At 37.4% G+C, this 21,994-nt stretch overlaps 1 protein-coding gene across 4 annotated transcripts in view; it reads right to left on the reverse strand.

Annotated features, from left to right (window-relative positions):
- Positions 1-21,994, reverse strand: part of LOC102694532 (leucine-rich repeat-containing G-protein coupled receptor 6) — a 247,502-nt gene that overhangs the window by 147,762 nt on the left and 77,746 nt on the right. For 3 of the 4 annotated variants that reach the window (XM_015342091.2, XM_015342093.2, XM_006628323.3), the window contains exon 2: positions 7,830-7,901. The exons of the other annotated variant lie outside the window; for it this stretch is intronic. In XM_015342091.2, the coding sequence (XP_015197577.2) occupies positions 7,830-7,901 (72 nt within the window). The remainder of the gene's footprint in view (positions 1-7,829; positions 7,902-21,994) is intronic. 4 annotated transcript variants of the gene reach the window in all.

A 21,994-nucleotide genomic window follows, 5' to 3' on the forward strand; every position in this document is an offset into this window, starting at 1 on the left:
TAGAAATCCCTACATTACAGACTGTATATGGCTGGTATTGGTAGTTTAAAGAAAAAATACACACCAGTATTCCACTTTCTCCCTAAACATTTTAAGCATCAGAGTCTTACATGTGGTTATTTCGGAAATGTTTGTACGTGCTCCTTCTGACCATGTTACTGTTTACTGTTACTGACCATATTAAGTTTAAGTGCCTGTGGGCACTTTTCCTGTCCATGGGGGGTGGACCGTCTTTCATTAGAAGGTTAGTCTGTTCTACTCTGAGAATGTAGAGGGGGTGGAAAGTGCCTGTGGTCATTTAATTAGTATTAAAATTCGCACTGATTCCCTTGCGAAGATACGGACATAGGAATATTCGTGCGTGGTCAAAAAATGGCATAAAAACGACAAAGTGAAGGCTGTGAAAACATTCACAATGTACTTTATACAAAAGCAAATATACCCCCCCCACTCTCTCAATTCAATTCAAGCTGCTTTATTAGCATGACAGATGGGTACAGATGGGTATTTACTTTGCTTTGAGATGCCACTTTTAAAGGTGATATATAAAATCAAGGCTTTAACTTGCTTTAACTCCGCAAGTCTGAGTTCTTGTGTCTGTCCTATCCGAACCCGAAAGTATTACAATATGTATCTTTATAGCAGGTGGTGTACAGCTTTTTAGTATAGATTACACTTTTCTAAAATGTATTTAAAAAATAAAAACGATTACAATCTAATCTTTCCACATTTGATCCCAAAATAAATCTAAACGGGGAGAAAGCTATGCTGAAAGTTTATTAAGATACTTAGAAGACAAAGATATCAATTTATGTTGCATTTGTCTGATTGTGAATCAAAAAACACATATATTTGAACCCGCATTTGCGATTTAAATCAAAACGTTATTTAAATCAATATAAATGTTTATATTGTAACGCCTAGGTGACTATTCATTGTTATTAAAATGACTTAAATTCGATCATGTTGTGATATTTAGAAATATAAATTTGTTTGGTGTGAGTGAGGTTTTATTTAATCTCTGACTCAGTGATGGCCTGGCATGGTGAGGTGCGCTGGCAGCTATGTGGTGTTACGCAGTGGTGGCCTGACACGGTGAGGTGCCCTGGCAGCTGTATGATGCAGTGGTGGTCGGATATGTAGAGGTGCACTGGCAGCTGTGTGTTGTGACGCAGTGGTGGCCTTGCACGGTGAGGTTCGCTGGCATATAATGAATATATTTCCATGGATATAATACAACTGTTATTATTGATCACCGAATTATTGTACTTGACATGACTTCATTCAGCCTTTCCTGAACGTCTATGACAGGCAGAGAGAGTGCTGTTTCTGGTGCGATCTTTTGCAGCTGACATTTCACTGTTTTAAACGAACAAGAAAGTAGATTATAAATCAGTTATTCTATATAAACACAGCGTAATTGCCCTCCGAAAATCCTCTTTTTCTTGTTCGTTTTAGAGACTTTGATCGAAACTGATTTTAGATGTCAGAAAGGATTTATTTTCTCTGTATTTCCTACATTGCTTTGTCGAGATTTTAACTTTATATCTAACTTTATATCTAGGCTCAGATTTCAACTATAAATCGTACAGTGATTAATAGCAGTAAATACTGATGTTTTGCGCCCTCCTACCACAAAAATATATGTTTAAAAAAATGTCATGTTCCCATAAAAAAGTCATGCCTTGGAGTATAGACCCCCAAAGGAATGCCATAGACTCAAACTGCAAAATAAACACATACAGAAAGAAAGTATTTGTATTGTTATTGCAAATCCTGGTACTGTATGAGTGATTGGTATGACTTTCCTCATTACAAATCTCTTATTAGAGTTTAAATTTCTCTGTAACTCCAGGTCAGAACAGAGAAAATGTAACTGCCTTAAGGAGTTTACGATTATGAAAAATAGAAGGATAAGCATGATACGTATGTCTTCTGTCATTTATCATGTTACTGAGCACCAAATCTTATTGAGAATATGAATCCATTTAAGGTTTATACCATTAAAGTAACGGTTTATTCCATGCTGATAATGTTTGTACCAGACTTTTTTGAGGCCTGTTTAATTGTGTCTGAAGTCTGATGTTGTAAATTTTATCGTTAAAAAGATCCATGAAAATGTCACTACTAAAGTTAGCTGGTACTGTTGGTATTGAAAGTGGCAAGTAGAGCGCAAATTTTAGATTTTGTTTAGTTGCTAGCGTTGAACTGTGTGTTGGATGCACATGAATTGAAGGAATGGGCAAACATAGCTGATGCGGATCCACAGAGCCAGCATATTAAGATGTTTATAATTAGAGGCAATTTGTTTAAATAACTAGGTATGGATACTGATGTGCAAGAGAGGTGGAAAGGCTGTTTCCTTAAGCCAGCACTATAAAATATTTTATTCTCAGTGAGATGCTGCCATTTCATAGTGGGTTTCTAACACTGTGTATAGTTCCATCCGCACAGTGGCTTTACTTCCATTTCTAATCTCTTTATCCAGTACAGAGGATTTGGAGCCTATCCCAGTAAGCAACGGACACAAGGCAGAATACACCCTGGACATAGCGCCAGTCCATCACAGGACAGACAGACACAAACACACACACCAGGGCGAGTTTTCCCATAAACCAATTAACTTACCAGTATGTTTTGGAGTGCGAGAGGGAGTCATATCACACATATGGAGAAAAACCATGTAACCCAGAGAGAACATGTAAACCCCACACACACCGGATGGCAGGAATTGAACCTAGGACCCCAGTGCTGCAAGATAGCAATGCTAACCACTTTGCCGACATTATAAATGGATGGATATCTTAGTTATCTTTCTAGTTCACAGGTTTGCATGCATAATTTAATTTTGAAAGCCACTGAGACATCAGGTACTACTGTTGTATTTATGAAAAAGAAACAAAACAAAAAACATACTAACAACTGTGCCATCCTACTCCTTAGTTAATACATTTTATTATTCATAAACAGTTAACATTGTTAGCAAAATATTTTGAATTATATTTCCTATTTTTTCTTTAGTTTTGTATTTAACTTATTATATGATAGTCAGACTTAATGTATATTTGAACAATGAAAATATATTTTTACAAGATTTTACATTAAGCACTTAAAATTAATATGGTTAATAATAGTAAACTGTAACATGCTGTAACAAGATCGGTTAAACTGCGAAGAAAATGCTTTCAGAGAAAATGCTTTCAGAGAAAATGTTTCAGGTGTGAAGAACATAGATCTCCAATGCAATTTCAACCAAACCTGTTCCCACACACCCTGCCCCCACTACCATTAGAATATACACAAACATTTTAGCGTTTCATTCTGAGCAGAAGACCCTCACACCTGAAGAGTGCTGGCTGTGACGAATTAAACCGGTTTTACAGGTTTCAATCACAGACCATGTGACATGGGAGTCAGTAAACTAACACACAGCGCCACCGGATTTGATAACGCTATAAAAACGCTATAAAATAATGTGACTTGGCACAGAACAAGTTTACAGCACAGTACAAAAATAACTTACACTCAATTTAAACACAAGCTGTCTTTAGCCCTCTAAGCTGGTTCATACAGAAATGTAGAGATCCAGGCTCAGAACACACAGCTTCATTAGCGAATACATATGCAGGACAACTAGAGAAGACGTTTTACAGAGGATGGATTTTTAGAAACATCCCGTCAGTGACATCACTGAAGTCAACTCCTAGGTACTGTAACTGTCGTGTGGGTAGTTTCACAAGAATCAGACAAAGGTTTAAGCATCGCTTGTTCTAGATAAAACTGCAAAAAAAAAACCAACAACCAACAATGTACTTCTTTGCGGCTCTGTTTGCCCAAATCATATATTCACAACGTGAAATCTAGAAAATAATATTACGTAACCAAAATCCGCAATATGGAAACAGAACCTGTGTAATTGTTGGTAGATGATGTACTCGTAACATTTTTTCAAGACGAACTACAACATTTAAAAAATGACTTGTATGTACTTGATATCTCTAATCAATCCACGGGTCCCAGCACAAAACGAAACTAAAACGCATACCGTTTCGCACTTCTTATTAGTTGCTCAAAAGTAATTTGACCGTATGAAATGCATAATATAAACCTAGAAACATATACGTGAGCAGTACTTAAGCACTGTAGTATCGGTGTTAAGACATACCTCTCAAATACTGTAAATCAAGTTAAAAATATCTCAAGACCGATTCTGGTCATAATGAAACCATGTTTCGTGTATGTTTTCTTTTTCATCTTGAAATAACTCATTTCTAAATACCTTTTTCACTGTTAACATCTTGCAGCAACTCTGCCACAAAATATACACTCTGACAGTTCATCCTGCTACCAACATTAAATAAAACAAATCTTAAGATTTCTATATTTATGTCTTTATTTAGTGGTTTCATTAGTGACAAAGGCTAAACTCTCTTGGAAAAATGTATTTTATGTGTTGCGGAAAAAACTGACTTGCTTTAACAAAATATGTTTACAAATCCTTTCACCTGGCTTTTTCGTAGTTAGAAATTATGGAATGCTCTGTTAAAAGCAAGGGAGTTTTTATGTCCGTTGCAGTTCTTTTGCAACATGAATATAATTATATCGTTATTAATTTCTTGAGATACGCGATTCCATATTATATTCCCTTTTAATCAAATTCTAAAAGTATGCTTGTTGACTCCGGTATCACGTTAGTTAAAGACTTCGAAGCTTACAATGTTTAGGGAGAAATGGAATACTGGTGTGTATTTTTTTCTTTAAAGTACCAAGACCAGCCATATACTGTATGTTTATGTTCCAAAATTAATATCTTTTATGGCCTTCACACGCGTTACAATATGCTCCTCTTCTTTTTATGCTCAGCTACTAAGATTTCCCTTCAGTGGTAAAATTAGATATGAATATTCAATACTTAAACGGGCACAGTTAAGACATTAAATATACATATACATACTATATACAGTACAGTTTGCATACGGTAATATGTTTATGTTACGCGATTAAAAAATAAATAAAAATGAAAAGTCCAGCACTAGCTGGATTCAAACACACAACCTGCCAGTTGGTAGTCACGCACCTAGACCAATAGGCTACAAGACAACTCGCATGAACAGGCAGGCGAAACAGCCCTACACAGCCCTGTCGCAGTACACGGATATAATCATACCGTTATTAAATTCTTGAGATACGCGATTCCATATTATATTCCCATTTTAATCAAATTCTAAAAGTATGCTTGTTGACTCCGGTATCACGTTAGTTAAAGACTTCGAAGCTTACAATGTTTAGGGAGAAATGGAATACCGGTGTGTATTTTTTCTTTAAAGTGCCGATTCCTGGAACACCCCTCTGAAGTGGTTCCATAAAATCTGGTATACAGAAAAGAAAGCGTTGATAAATACAAGTTTCTTTTAATACACTCTTTGCTGTGCTCTTGAGGATCCTTGTGATATTTTAAGCTCTAGTTGAATGATAGGTGTCGCATTTTAAATCATTTTCGTAGCTAGAAATTATGAAACGCCCTGTTAAAAGCAAGGAAGTTTTTATGGCTTGGACAGATTCCAAGTGCTTGTACAAATGTGCTAAAGAAATTATACTTTGAGTATACAGCTTGTCCAAAGTCATCCATTATTAATACTATTAGTAATATCTTCAGTAAAGGCTTTGATGCATAAATATTTCTGATAAAGGTAGGTTGTGTACTTTTGTCCAACTGAGCAATCTTGCTTTCATAAAATATACCAACATTTTAATGACTGATGATTAACATGCTGTAATACACAGTTCAAAATTAAAGGCTCAAATGCTGTAAATGAGAGGTTAAGCTCCCCCTGGCGGTTTTACAAGGCGACGCCGGATAGTTTCCGGCAGAGCGTCAAATGATACGTGACACCACGTGATACCGCATGACACCGCGACACGCCCACCGGGGTATGCCGCGAAATACCTCACCCAGTTTGAATGGCTGCATCTGTATATACTGTATGTTTATGTTCCAAAATTAATATCGTTTATGGCCTTCACACGCGTTACAGTATGCTCCTATTCTTTTTATGCTCAGCTAGTAAGATTTCCCTTCAGTGGTAAAATTCAATATCTACAACGGGCAAAGTAAAGACGTTTACAGTAAGTCTTTCTACGACAGACCAACGGACCACGAGTGCCGCTGTCGGTCAACCAATCACGCACCGCGTCATCTTACGTCATGATTCGCGACACCGCAGCCAATTACCTGCGGTACGTGTCTGTACCGCTCACTTTGAATGGCTGCATCTGTATACCGCTTTCCTGATTATAGCTTTTAATCCCATTTTGTTTCTGGTTTAAATGTTATACATTTTTGTATTTTTGTCATTTTCATCTACTTCATCTCATTTAACCTTTCCTCATGGCAGATTTTTATGATGAAAGAGCCTGGAGAATTTTTCAGTTTGTATTTTTGTTCTGTTTAACATAATTTAATTTGCTAATTTTTATTTTTCATGTCATTTAAAAAAAAAACAGTTTTCTGTTCCATTGATTGCAAATCCTTTATGCCTTTATGGATCATGTCATTTGGAGTGTTTACTACATCATACTTAATCTGACACCTTATATCAGTTGTGATACTCTTTGTGCTACATAGTTCCTCTAAAGACCTATTATTACTAATTGGAGAAATTCTTTCCAGGCTCTGTTATTTGTCACATTAGTCTTACCATCTTGTGAAGAGTGTGTTTTGTTCTATATAAAGCCTATGCAATATGAATTTTAATAATACTAGTATAGATGCTAAATGGCACTAGAAAAAAGGCACTCTTCAAACAACTTACAAACAGCTGTTTTCAGTAACAGGTATAAAGATATCCAAAAGATATCCTGTTGAGAAACATTAAAGACATGTTTAGATTTTAGACTTAAGTGAGTTAAAATGATGGTGTAGTTGTATCCTTGTATAGAATGGTATAGAATGGCCTTCTATACCATTAACATTCATACACTTTGTGAAGGTTTCAAGTCCAGTGACCACATCACTTTTTATTATCATGTACCTTGTTTATAAAAATGCATAAATGTGGAGATTAAGAAAATTGCTAGCAGCAGCTCCTGAGGAGTATATACAGTATGTTTAGTGCCTTCATTATGGGGAGGGTGGGAGGTCCTAGGAGCACCTTACACAGATCTGTAATAGAGTTTGAACATCCTTTCCATCACCCTTTGTATAACACCAACATCAAATAATTATTAAGCTGTGGAAGTAAAAATGAAAATGAAAAACACTCATGTCTGGAAGGAATTTGCTTTGGCACATTATTTTTCAACTTTAGGATAAGATATATAAACTGTAGGTGCTGAAAAGTGTTTTGTGTGTGTAATAAATATTCATTATTTTAACACTCTTAAGATTATAACACTAGAATAAATTAAAGCATTTTGCATTGAAAAGATTAGAGCTATAAAATACTGTACTGTACATGTACTCCCAAAAACAATATTCTTTGAGGTTCTTTTTAAGTTATTAACTTTTATTAAGGAAACTTTAATGTAGGCATAGACATCAATATGCTTTTAGATTTATAGAATTATATGTTTTGCAGAAGTGTACGTTTTAATAGCACAAGAAAGTCAATGACAAAATGGGCTTAGTGCTTCATTTTAAAAGATTTACATGGACATAAACAAATAGAAAGCTATAATAACAAATAGAAAAACATATTTTTGAATCTCTTTAAAATCCAGTAAAGAATGCAAATAATTTAAGTTTTAGGATAGCAGGTCAAATGCGGTAGATTAATAGAAACTTGTGAGAAATATTTCTGGATGATGCAAATCCGCTTTTCGATACTTACAGCTCCGCTAAAAAGTGAAGATAATGGAATGCATTCGGCTGCAGCATACTGATGTTGTTCATACTGAGATCCCTATGAACAAAAAAATGAGACAAAAAGAGTTATGCTGCAAAAAAACTGGAAACTGAAGTATGTTGTTAATCATAACATATTCAATTTAGAGTAAAATACAATCACAATTAACTACACAATGAAATTGCTATTGTATGAAGTTGACATTTTTTTACTAAAATGTGAAAGGTTACAAAGTGGAGGAGACAATAATTGTCATTAGGCTGTTAACACCTCATCAGTCCCAGAACTTTATCAAGGTACTGTGTGTTTTGAAAGATCAAAAGCTATAAAGTGAGTGGGTGGTGTTATGATTTTGTAGTCGTCAATTAATTGCCTTTAAGGCTCTTAAAATCCAGGTGGGTGCATTCATAAAAATAGGGAGTAATGAGACAAAAGGGGAGAGTAAACAAGTTTTGGAAGCAGGAAGTGATTGATTGTTTTGGAAAGTAAGAGCATGAAAGTGAATTGGTATTTGCCAGCAAAGGAGGCTGGATGCAGACAAATCTAACCTACCTTAGGACACCTGTCTGGAGGTACTTTGTACAACGACAACATTTTCTGAGAGCTAATAAGACACCTCTGTTTTCTTATTAGAACATCCATTTGGTTTTAAGTGGACATGTTAAAAAACTCACCACTGGGACACTAAGTGCATTTGTCTTTTTTTACATTGTATACAGTATACTGTATATAATGGGTTAATGAGACTTTTCCCTTTGACATATATCTTGTTTTATTACTGAATCTCTAATATTAAGCTCTCAAATAGACAGTGCTGAGACTGGGAATAAGTCCTCTCTGACTGACATCATATCACTCAAGCTCAGTAATGTTTAAACCAAGTATATTATTAAACAGAAATAAAATTATACATGTGCCAAATGAGTTATTGTTGCCACACTTATACTCTTGCATTTTCATTCCTTCAGTTCTATGTATCATACCTTTATATCATGGCTTTAGATTAACCAAAATGCATTTAAATTGCGGAAAACATAAGTCTCATACCCACAAAATAGCTGTAAAAGCAGGGAAATGAGCTAAAGAGAAAATCTAACAGACCAGATATCTTTTTAACCCAGAAGATGGACATACTGTCAGAGAAGATATTAATCTTTCATAACAAGAAAAATCAAAATTTCTGAAATTTTATTCTAATTTTATACAAAAGATTACAGTGTGTGTGGTATTCATATTTAGTATCCTGACCTTGCTGTAAAATCCTTCATTTTCAGTTGGAATTACTACACTGTACACTGTCCTTCATAGTTTAAAAAAATGCAGTAAAATTAATAAATAAATATATATACAGATGCAGCCATTCAAAGTGAGCGGTACAGACACGTACCGCAGGTAATTGGCTGCGGTGTCGCGAATCATGACGTAAGATGACGCGGGGTACCGCGGTACATGATTGGTTGACCGACAGGGGCACTTGTGGTCTGTTGGTCTGTCGTAGAAAGACTTACTGTACAGTTAACGTCTTTACTGTGGCCATTGTAGATATTGAATTTTACCACTGAAGGGAAATCTTAGTAGCTGAGTATAAAAAGAATAGGAGCATACTGTAACGGGTGTGAAGGCCATAAACGATATTAATTTTGGAACATAAACATACAGTATATAGCTGGTCTTGGTACTTTAAAGAAACAAATACACACCAGTATTCCATTTCTCCATAAACATTTTAAGCTTCTAAGTCTTTAACTAACGTGATACCGGAGTCAACAAGCATACTTTTAGAATTTGATTAAAAGGGAATATAATATGGAATCGCGTATCTAAAGAATTTAATAACGGTATGATTATATTCATGTACTGTGACAGGGCTGTTTCGCCTCCCTGTTCGTGCGAGTTGTCTTGTAGCCTACTGGTCTACGTGCCTGACTAACAACTGGCAGGTTGTGTGTTCAAATCCAGCTGGTGCTGGACTCTCCTTTTAACAAACATTTCTTCGAAAAAATAGAATAGCGATATTATGGACAATCAATTGACTTTTATATTTCAAAATATCACAACATGATCGATTCTAAGTAATTTTTGATAACAATCAACAAACAAACATTTCTTTGAAAAAATGAGACGTTTCCCTTTGTCAGAGATATAAATATATAATATATAAATAAATTCAATTTAACACGCGTGAAATAGCGTGTGAAAAAGTGGTAGTTTTAAGCTTTTCTGCTAATATAATATGGAATCGCATATCTAAAGAATTTAATAACGGTATGATTATATTCGTGTACTGCGACAGGGCTGTATAGGGCTGTTTCGCCTCCCTGTTCATGTGAACTGTCTTGTAGCCTACTGGTCTACGTGCCTGACTAACAACTGGCAAGTTGTGTGTTTGAATCCAGCTGGTGCTGGACTTTTCTTTTAACAAACATTTCTTCGAAAAAATAGAATAGCGATATTATGGACAATCAATTGACTTTTATATTTCAAAATATCGCAACATGATCGATTCTAAGTCATTTTTGATAACAATGAATAGTCACTTCTTCCCTTCTGACAACGGTCCCTGCTTCTGCTTCCTGCTTCTATTGTGTGTGTGTGCAACAGTAAATTTTTATAGAGAAATGGAGGCTGGACAGTATGCGTTACAATATAAACATTTATAGTGATTTAAATCGTGTTCTGATTTAAATCGCAAACGCGTGTTTAATTATATGTGTTTTTTAATCATAATCAGGCTTTGTACCCGTCAAGATTTATATTTCTTGGGATTTTGGGATCAAACGTGGAAGGATTAGATTGTAATCTTTTTTATTTGTCAAATACGTGATTGTATTTCTGAATGTTATGTGACACTTACAGTAGTTCACTGCTTTAAATACATCGAATTAAGAAAGTTATGTGTAGCACTTTAGATCTTTTTTCTGAACCAGGGAAAATCTGATCATGTTTCTCTATAACAATAATAAAAAACGTTATTTTACATATCGCCTTTTAAACTGGCATCTCAAAGCAATACAGTTGATCGAAAAACAGTTAAAAGGGACCAAATTAAATACCAGACAATCGCAAACGCATTTTCAATAAAATTCTTTTATTCATTCAGCAGAGAGTGACAGGGACATCCAGCAGAGAGAGAGACACACACCGGTTTTCATTGACAAAATTGTTTTTTTTTCAATTCCTCTTGTCTAACAGGAATGTTTTGTTTGTGGACAGACTGTTAGAGTAGAGGAAAAGAGCGCCTCCTCCTACGAAGCATTAATTGCGTATCTAAGGAAAATTGCAGTATACCTTTGTTCATGCACATCATTATACAGTATCTCATTTTGTATTTCGATAAAAAAATCATTTGCCCAGCCACTATTGTTGTTATTGTTTTTATCCTGTAAAGCGCTTTGAGGAGCGCCACACCATCCTTACACAAAGCAGAAACTGATTGGATTTTCCGATAACATACAAGTGCAAAGATTACAGATTTTAATCGTCTTTTTTCTGAACCAGGGAAAATCTGATCATGTTTCTCTATAACAATAATATAAAACTTATTTTACATATCGCCTTTAAAAGTGGCATCTCAAAGCAAAACTGTAGACCGTAAAAACAGTTAAAAGGGACCAAGGTAAATACCAGACAATCGCAAACGCGTTTTCAATAAAATTATTTTATTCATTCAGCAGAGAGTGAGAGGGACATCCAGCAGAGAGAGACACACACCTGTTTTCATTGACAAAAAGTAATTGTTTTTTTTTTACATTTTTTTACATTTTTTTTTGTGGACAGACTGTCCACAAACGTGAGACTGTCTTTCTCAGACTTACATTCCCGAATGTCCCCTGCCCCCGTCAACAATCCTAGGAAGAACACGAAACAGCCTGTTAATAAAATTGTTACAATTTTGTTCGGTCAGTTCTTCCTCCCAGAATTTATAGATCGCATCGATTAGTTCCTGCTTTGTGACGGGCTTAGCGGTTTTCCGAACGTAGTCTTTCAAGGAATGCCAAACCATCTCTATCGGATTTAGATCTGGGGATTCGGCTGGAGTTTTCACCCAGTTCACTCCTTCTGCTATAAGCCTCGCCCTTGCTTCTGTGTGTTTCGGATCGTTGTCTTGAAAGAGACTGTGCCTTGATCCAAACTACTCCCTGATATATGGTGTGTGACCACGACTTCCTCGAAGAATACACGGTCCATAATTCCTTCGAAAATAAGAAGTGGTCCCGGGCCTCTTCTAGATATACCCCCCCAGACGTGAACCTTCAGTGGATGTTTGGGCTTTGGCTTGTCCACATGTCTCCCCTTTTTGCAAAATGCCATTGTTGAAAACTGTTCCAGAGCCACTGTTGTTTCGTCGGTAAAAAGTACATCCTGAAATGCCTCCCCCTGTTCAATCCATTGGAGCGCTTGCTTGAGTCTTTCCTCTTTGTTTTTTAGCCTTATCATGGGGCATGTGTTGGTTTTTCTGTATCTCCATCCAAGCCTCCTGCATACTCTTCTTATCGATGTTGGGCTAATATTCGCACCGAGGTCAGTCCATAGCCGTCTTTGGACTTGCATCGCCGGTAGCTCATCATTTTCATCAGTCAGTTTGTCGATAGCTCGCATAATAGGACTTGAAAAAAAAGAGATCAGCAGTTAGTTTTAAAAATAATGTGCGTAGTTGTATTTACATGCAAGAAAGGTGATTTTAGAAATTTATTTACTTTTGAATCGTCCTCGGCTTAGATTCTCTTTGCCTCCTCTCCCCTTTATAATGCCGTCTCACTGTGCTTTCAGAAACGAAGATGTCCATCGAAGCCAACTGCTGTACAATGTCCCGTGTTTACTTCCCGTTTCTTTTCATCTTCATTATTTGGTGTGAGAGAGTCTTCGTGATTTTAGTCATTGTCCGTCCCCTTACCAAAGCGATACAGTGGTGGAGCTTGAATTCTGTACCTATATACTGTATGGTATGGTACAGATAAAACTTACACCATACCGATGAGCTAATGCCAGGGAAAGACACTCCTATTTTATTTAAAACACAATACGCCAGGAAATGTGTCTGATGCATTAGCAAGTTAAAACAATTGGGTCGAAAACCTGTGCGTAACACCATTTCCTTTTTCTGATCACTCGCTTTCTGGATACACATCTCACCTGTCCTGTTCTTTGTTTTCCTGGTTTGCTGATTATGCCTGCTCCTACCCTCACACCTAAAGAATACTATTTTAAATTTCTTGGAGCAGTTCATTAACCCTTGTATGTGCTGTCTGCGCCCAAAATACAATTTAAAAAAAGTCAAAAACCGCGCTCAAAATGCAATTTAGAGCTTAATAAGATACACTCCACAGGCATTCACAACAGCAACATATGAAACGTTTATTTTTTAATCACGTATTTAAGGAAATCTCAGTATTTTGCACGTACTGTATAGTTAAGTTATTACTTGGTTTTCAAAGTGCAATGAAATACAATATTGTTGTTGCTGCTGTTCTGATTGTTTTTATCCTGTAAAGCGTTTTGAGAAGCCACCTTTAAAGGCGATATATACTGTAAAACCGCTGATTCTTATGGAATGTGTTCCGCAGGGGATTCAAATTTTTATTTATTTTTTAATCGCGTATCTAAGGAAATCTCAGTATAACTTTGTTCATGAACAAACAGTGGCATGTTACATTATTATTAGTTTTTTTGTTAACAAGGCTCGCCAGCTAATGTGAATCGAAACCTGTCTTGATAGCTTTTAAAGTCGTGCAAGGTGTAAACGACAATTGAAATAGAGAAAAAAGACCTGACTGACAAGCCGATACATACTCTTAGAGTTTGATTAATAGGGAATGTAATACAAAAATATAGTACTAAAAAAGGTACTACCACTTTTAAAGGTGATATGTAAAATAAAGTTTTTTATTATTGTTATAGAGAAACATGATCAGATTTTCCCTGGTTCAGAAAAAAAGATCTAAAGTGCTACACATAACTTTCTTAATTCGATGTATTTAAAACAGTGAACTACTGCAGGTGTAACATAACATTCAGAAATACAATCGAGAATAGTTTTGTGGTGTTTGTTTAGATGACACGTTCCTAAAACATATAACGTAACAAAATTAAAGACGATTAAAATCTGTAATCTTTCCACTTGTACTGTGAGTCATCGGAAAGTTTCTGCTTTGTGTAAGGATGGTATCGAAAAGCAATCTTAAGTGGTGAGAAAGCTGTGTTCAATGTATTTAAGGGACTTAAAAGTAAAAGGAGATGCTTCATATTGCTTGACTAATTTTAAAAACTAAGTTATAAATGCAGACGCTCCCTCGGTGCCGCGCCGGGTGTAAATATCAAAATATACATTCCCAACACTAATTGTACCCAACTGTCATGCAAATAAAACACCTTGAATTGAATTGAATTGAGGGAGAGAGGGAGGGAGGGAGAGAGACATAGCCAGGACTCAAGGCAAATAAGATACTTATGGGTACACAGGCATTCACGACAGCAGCATATGAAACGTTTGCACGTACTGTATAGTTAAGTTATTACTTGGTTTTCAAAGTGCAATGAAATACAATATTGTTGTTGCTGCTGTTCTGGTTGTTTTTATCCTGTAAAGCGTTTTGAGAAGCCACCTTTAATATATACTGTAAAACCGCTGATTCTTATGGAATGTGTTCTGCAGGGGATTCAAATTAATTTATTTATTTTTTAATCGCGTATCTAAGGAAAACTCAGTATAACTTTGTTCATGAACAAACAGTGACATGTTACATTATTATTAGTTTTTTTGTTAACAAGGCTCGCCAGCTAATGTGAATCGAAACCTGTCTTGCTAGCTTTTAAAGTCGTGCGAGGATTAAACGACAATTCAAATAGAGAAAAAAAGACCTGACTGACAAGATTTAATTAATGCAGATCAGTAAATCAAGGGACAAAACAACTATTGTGCCCGGGTCGTCAATGGGCTTTGATGTGCTAATGCATTGGTTTAACAGTCCGGGTGTGGCAAGCCTCTTATGTCTCCCGACTTCGGCAAAAGGCACCCGCCTTTCATTGGAAGACAATGAACACACTCTAGCCATACATGTGAATATAGCATAAATACACCAAGGGATTGGGTGAGCTCCCATCACAAAAAAAAACTGCGAACCTGCACAACAGCGACCATAGTACAGTATGGAGACCAAGACCTTTTACGGGAAGAGACGGGGTGCTTCTGCCGCCCCAGCTTCCAAAGAGCGAAGGGTAAGCAAATACAGCAGACTTCATCTGAAATACGCGATTACAGCGCATATTACAAGGTATTATTGCCGTTTTGAATTTTAAATTCAATTATAATTATTTCTTCGTACCCTGTTCTTCAAGAAAACACTGCACGGGCGAAACGATCTTCGAAATCTACCACCAGGACAGTAAAAAAGAAAGCGGTAAGACGGAAAAAAAGAAAAGTTTATTTTGACTTCTGTTCCGCGACTGATGAATACTACTTTGTGACTTTATTTCTTACATGAATTATGTTATTTTGCCACAGGCCGTGGGTCTCTGTTCTCGGCCACTGGCCAGGGTGCCAACCTGTAGAAGCAGCACCTGTATGGAGACATTTCGGCAGCAGCGGGAACAGTACGATGCATTACTGGGGAGGATTGGGAGGCTAGAGACACTCCTGAAAATGCAGAGGAAGGAGACAGTATGTTCCAGCAGTCAAACAGTTGAGCAGCTGTCTCCCGAAAAGTGCCTCTCCCCGCCGCGCAGGTTGCAATGCCTGGCGGAAGCTCTGCCCCCGGCAGAGCACACACCGCCTCAGGACACTCCATCCCGGCCTCTCCGTTCATCACCGCGCAGGAATCTGTTGATGCCGTCCCCGCCGTCCATCTCCCCCCAGGAAGCACAGCGGAATTCACAGACGCCAGTGGGACGAATAATTCTCCCAGATGTCCAACTGCTACCCATCACCCAGGAGATGGAGGGGGGGTTGTACTTGCAGTGCATCGGCATAGACGGGAAAGCAAGAGCCGACCGCTACACCGCCATCGTGTTTCGAAATCTTGTGACTTTTGAAATTTACTGGGGGTGGACCACGTCTGTAAATTTCGATGGGTCCAGAGGCAAAAGTGCCTTGCCTTGCAATCTCCGGGAAGCCATTAGTACGATGGTGAATCGGAGATTCTCAACCCTTGCTGCGTGCGACTGGAAAAGAATTTGTGATCGGATCAACAAAGTGCTTCATAGGTGGAGGCGCTCTTTTCCTCTAGTCTAACAGTCTGTCCACAAACAAAACATTCCTGTTAGACAAGAGGAATTGAAAAAAAACAATTTTGTCAATGAAAACCGGTGTGTGTGTCTCTCTCTGCTGGATGTCCCTGTCACTCTCTGCTGAATGAATAAAATAATTTTAATGAAAACGCGTTTGCAATTGTCTGGTATTTAATTTGGTCCCTTTTAACAGTTTTTCGATCTACTGTATTGCTTTGAGATGCCACTTTTAAAGGCGATATGTAAAATAAAGTTTTTTATTATTGTTATAGAGAAACATGATCAGATTTTCCCTGGTTCAGAAAAAAAGATCTAAAGTGCTACACATAACTTTCTTAATTCAATGTATTTAACGCAGTGAACTACTGTAGGTGTCACATAACATTCAGAAATACAATCACGTATTTGACAAATAAAAACGATTACAATCTAATCCTTCCACGTTTGATCCCCAAATCCCAAGAAATATAAATCTTGATGGGTAGAAAGCTATGCTGAAAGTTTATTAAGATACTTAGAAGACAAAGAAACTGTATCAATTTATGTTGCATTAGCCTGATTATGATTAAAAAACACATATAATTAAACACGTGTTTGCGATTTAAATCAGAACACGATTTAAATCACTATAAATGTTTATATTGTAACGCATACTGTCCAGCCTCCATTTCTCTATAAAAATTTACTCTGTTGCACACACACAATAGAAGCAGGAAGCAGAAGCAGGGACCGTTGTCAGAAGGGAAGAAGTGACTATTCATTGTTATCAAAAATGACTTAGAATCGATCATGTTGCGATATTTTGAAATATAAAAGTCAATTGATTGTCCATAATATCGCTATTCTATTTTTTCGAAGAAATGCTTGTTAAAAGAAAAGTCCAACACCAGCTAGATTCGAACACACAACCTGCCAGTTGTTAGTCAGGCACGTAGACCAGTAGGCTACAAGACAACTCGCACGAACAGGGAGGTGAAACAGCCCTACACAGCCCTGTCGCAGTACACGAATATAATCATCCCGTTATTAAATTCTTTAGATACGTGATTCCATATTATATTGGCAGAAAAGCTTAAAACTACCACTTTTTCACACGCTATTTCACATGCTAGTTAAATACTTCGATGCTTAAAATCGTTAGGGAGAAATGGAATAACGGTGTATATTTTTCCTTTAAAGTACCGATTCCTGGAATCTGACTGGCTGACACCCTTCTGAAGTGGTTCCATAAAATCTGGTATACGGAAAAGAAAGCGTTGATAAATACAAGTGTCTTTTAATACACTCTTTGCTGTGCTCTTGAGGATCCTTGTGATATTTTGAGCTCTAGTTGAATGATAAGTGTCACATTTTAAATCATTTTCGTAGTTAGAAATTATGAAACGCCCTGTTAAAAGCAAGGAAGTTTTTATGCCTGTTGAAGTAAAACAAAATGCCTGACAAAGTATGGCTTGGACAGATTCCAAGTGCTTGTACAAATGTGCTAAAGAAATTATACTTTGAGTATACAGCTTGTCCAAAGTCATCCATTATTAATACTATTAGTAATATCTTCGGTAAAGGCTTTGATGCATAAATATTTCTGATAAAGGTAGGTTGTGTACTTTTGTCCAACTGAGCAATCTTGCTTTCATAAAATATACCAACATTTTTATGACTGATGATTAACATGCTGTAATACACAGTTCAAAATTAAAGGCTCAAATGCTGTACATGAGAGGTTAAGCTCCCCCTGGCGGTTTTACAAGGTGACGCTGGATAGTTTCCGGCAGAGAGTCAAATGACGCGCGATTAATTGCGTGACACTGCGTGATACCGTGACACGCCCACCGGGGTATGCCGCGAAATACCTCACCCATTTTGAATGGCTGCATCTGTATAGCCTACACCACAGAAACTGTTTTTTTTTTGTATTTTTCTTTACTGTACAATTTTATAAGACAAAGTTAGACAGGAAGCAGTGGAGAGGAGAGAGATAGAATAAGATGAAGGATCCAGGACATTATTACCCTTCTTTGATGAAAAGCAGTAAAGCTTAAATTTCATGCCCTGGATTATTGGTAGTGCCAATCTTATCCAGGTTTTGATTAGAGGCATCTCTAAGTACATACACTATGATTCGTGTAATATCACTGCTTCCAGATGAGAAATTCATAAAGCAGGTCTCTGTGGTTACTGTCCAAGACATTTAAGTGAAACATAAGGTTTCTGATATCAAAGCCACTCCACACCTGCAATTTTACCATCCATCAGGGAACTAAATTCCATTGAATCTTTTTTCTGCATCTGTAATTTCCTCTATGTTTTGAGGTCCTCTAGTTTAAAGGTTAGTTTAGATTCTGCACACTTCTGTAAAATAGTTTTAAAGATGCTAAATTAAACCAAAGGCTGAATTTCTACTGCTCTTTTCTATTTTTGGCCATATTATTTAAGTACTTTCAATTAAATTAACTCTTGTTCCTTCTTATATACCTCATTATCAATAATTTATCCCAGTGTTACAATAAGACAACATAAATGTGCCCCTAATAACACATTTAAATAGAATTTGGATTTTAATACAATATTCACCCTCATACTCCATAGGTTTTCACAACTGGCAATAAGTTGATCAGCCTGGGTTCACGAATTCCATGTTATTCTCCTTAGCTTGTTTCTCTACCTCTGATCATCTAGAGGATGAAATATATTTGCTTTAAAAGTGTTCTTTTATTTAAAACTTAAAACTCGAACCATCTCTTTTTCTCACACTGCCCCCTTATACACTGACCATCTGCGATCAGTGAAGGCAGTCTCCCTGAAACTTGAACGTAGGAGTTGTCTTTCTGGCATAAACATGTATTATCAGGCTTGGAAAGATTACTGAATAAAATGATATGATAGAGTCTGCTAGATCCAGCTACTTCTCTCACATCAGTGAAAATAACCATAACAAGCTGTCACGCCTTCTACAGCTAGAGGACGCTTCCTACTAAATTGAAATCATCAATTTCCCTACGGGATTAATAAAGTATTATCTGTCTATCTACTCTGTCCTGTTCCTAGTTTCCCTGTGCTTTGCTTGTCCTTCCGCTGTGTCTTTGTTTGAGGCTATATGTTTCCGGGTCACACTTTCCTCCTCGCTCAGCATTGAGGGTTCGTATGTCTTGAGACCCGCCTAGCACCAGATCGTCTTCTCTGTGGCCTGAGGGCATAAGTTTCTTCCCGACATCTTCTGACCTCCTGAGCCCAGGCTAACCCCCATTTTGCCACTACGCATTTGGTCTTTTTTGCTCTCCTGCCATTCCGTGGTTGCCCTTTCCGACATCCGTGACACAAGCCTAGACACCTTTCTCCACAATCAACAGATTGCTAAAGCCAAACAGCCCTAACATATAACCTGCCTAATTGCAACTTTCCACCACATCTTTAAATTTCTTTAGCTCAGAAATCAACAATATCCAGCATATTCTCTCTACAATGCATGTCCACACCTCCACCCTGCTTACCAGCTTTACTGGTTCCCTTCTCTCCAATTTCTTTTTGGTCCATCAGTAAACTGGTTTTGCATGTGAAATCCACCAACTACCTTTTAGATCCCATTCCCATCACTTTATTTCATCCTGTTTCACTTATCTCTGCCCCATTGTCCTCAATTTTTCTTGCAAAAATTCTAGAACCTGCTGTTACAATTCATTTAAATAACCACCTCTTTGTAAATAACCTTTTGAACCCCTTCACTCCACCTTCTGAAAACTTCACAGCACAGAAACAGCCCAGATCAAAGACACTAACAATCTTCTTATTGCTTCTGATTCTGGTTCTCTTTCTATCCTCATTCTTCTTGATCTCAGTGCTGCGTTCGACACTGTTAACCATGATATCTTACTTTCTTACTTTCATAGTCTAGAGACTATGTTTGGAATGTCTGACTCTGCTCTTAAATGGTTTAAGTCACATCTCACTGATCACTGTCACTTTGTCTGTTGGCAGATTTAGGTCTGAAGTTGGACTTGATAAGTCTGGTGATCCTCAGGGCTCGATACTGGGCCTCACTATTTACATGTTTCCACTGTCACAATCGCTACTCCTCCTCTTAAGGGTGCTCCAGCCCTTCCTTGTTCTACCTCATTCCCCACACCTGTTCCTTATTCCAGCCCCTCTTTAGTTCCACCTTAAAAGCCTGACGTAGAGCCCGGGACAAAAAAAGGGATGGAAATTGTGCATTGGTAGAACAAACTGCCAATCCTTAACAGAAAACTGATGCAATGGAAGGACCAGGAAAGACTCAGGAGGGAAATAATGTACAGGCCACTACCCCTGAGGGGGGGAAGTCTGTCCCAGATATTGCTACAAAGTTGCTGTGCATTTTCCTGGCCTCTGTATTGAGAGGCCTTGTGTGACAGCACCTAAACAACGTACCTGGACTTATTGGGTACTAGGCATTGGGTAGGTAAGGAGATGTTCAGAGTGTGGGGTATCAGACCCAAGCTGGATATCCCATTCTCTGACACATGCCCTGCAATTTCTAAGACTGAATCTCAAAAACCTATGAAATTGATTATCATATAAATAAAAAAATGGTACTTGTCTTATTTGGAAGTGATTCAAGATGACATGTGAAGAAATGCACCTGAATAAAAATAATTATTGTTACGTAACTGTTTCCTTTTTTAACCTTAACAATATGTGTTCATACTGTAAATACAGTAAAGTTTTGGGTATACAGTATATATATTTTAATGTAAAGTTTTCTATTTTGTGATTCTCGTATTTACTTGTTAAAAGAAAGCGAGTACGTGGTCCAAAGGAGAAGGGTGTTTTACTAAACAGGAAGAGCGTTAGAAGTGAACAATCCGAAGCAAGAGGCAAGGTCGTGGTCAACAGGTGTAAGGTAAGTCATAATCCAGGGAGAACACAGGTGGCAAACAGTCCGAGGCGAGAGGTGAGGTCCAAAGTCGAAAAGGCAGAAGGGGAGTGCAAAATCCAGAATAAACGAGGTACGTGAAAAACGCCAGGTAGAGCTCTCAAGGAGTAGACTCATTACCGAGCAGCGGGTTAACTCGTGCGGCGGCGTTTGTTAATAATAACCTGCTGCTGGTGCTGATTAGATCGCTTAAGAGTTGGTCTTTGCTAGATGGCGGTCCTGACAGTACTCAAACCTAGACATAGGGAATGGGAATTGGTAGTACAACAGCCCACATGCTGAGCTTGACTCTAAGATGTCTACATTAGCAGTAGGTCAGGTTACCCTGGAAGGCTGCCAGATCATCAAAAACAAAACCCTAAACTAGCCCAAACTTGGGTACAAGGTACGTGTGTGGAAAAAAATACATTAATATCATAATGCAATCACCAGCCAGCAGAGGAACTGCCATTTCTCTGACCCATGGGTGTCATCATTTATAGGCCAAGTTTCTAGCACCTTCACCTTGGGGAACAAAAATCTAGGCATTTGAGATGTTTTTGTATAAGAATTACTTTACATTTTGGTTACAGAATTTGTACCTCTTGAGAATGATGTTGGAGTTTGTGCCAAGGATCAAAATGTGTGACTACACTCATTATTCTATGAATAGTCAGGTATTTTATTATTTAAATATCATACATTTGCTTGCTATACAAAATCATGTCAGGACTGACTTTTTCACACTTTTTACCTTTAAGTTTGCAATGTACATACACCCTAAATTTTAGTTCAAGTACTGTTAGTTCATGGTGCTGCCACATACTCCAATGACCAGCTACAGCATTTCCTGCATCACTTCACCATCTTCCATCCATCCCTCAAGTAAAGAGTCAACATATCTTCCACTACTCTTCTGTTTCTATACATAAACCTATGCATTAACAGTCCACTACTCTCTGCTTTTGTATCTTATAAACCCACAGATTTACACAGCTATCTCCTGTACAGTTCATTTCACCCCACACATACTAAAAATTCT

Source organism: Lepisosteus oculatus, chromosome 5 (genome assembly GCF_040954835.1).
Source record: "Lepisosteus oculatus isolate fLepOcu1 chromosome 5, fLepOcu1.hap2, whole genome shotgun sequence".
NCBI classification, from domain to species: Eukaryota; Metazoa; Chordata; class Actinopteri; order Semionotiformes; family Lepisosteidae; genus Lepisosteus; species Lepisosteus oculatus.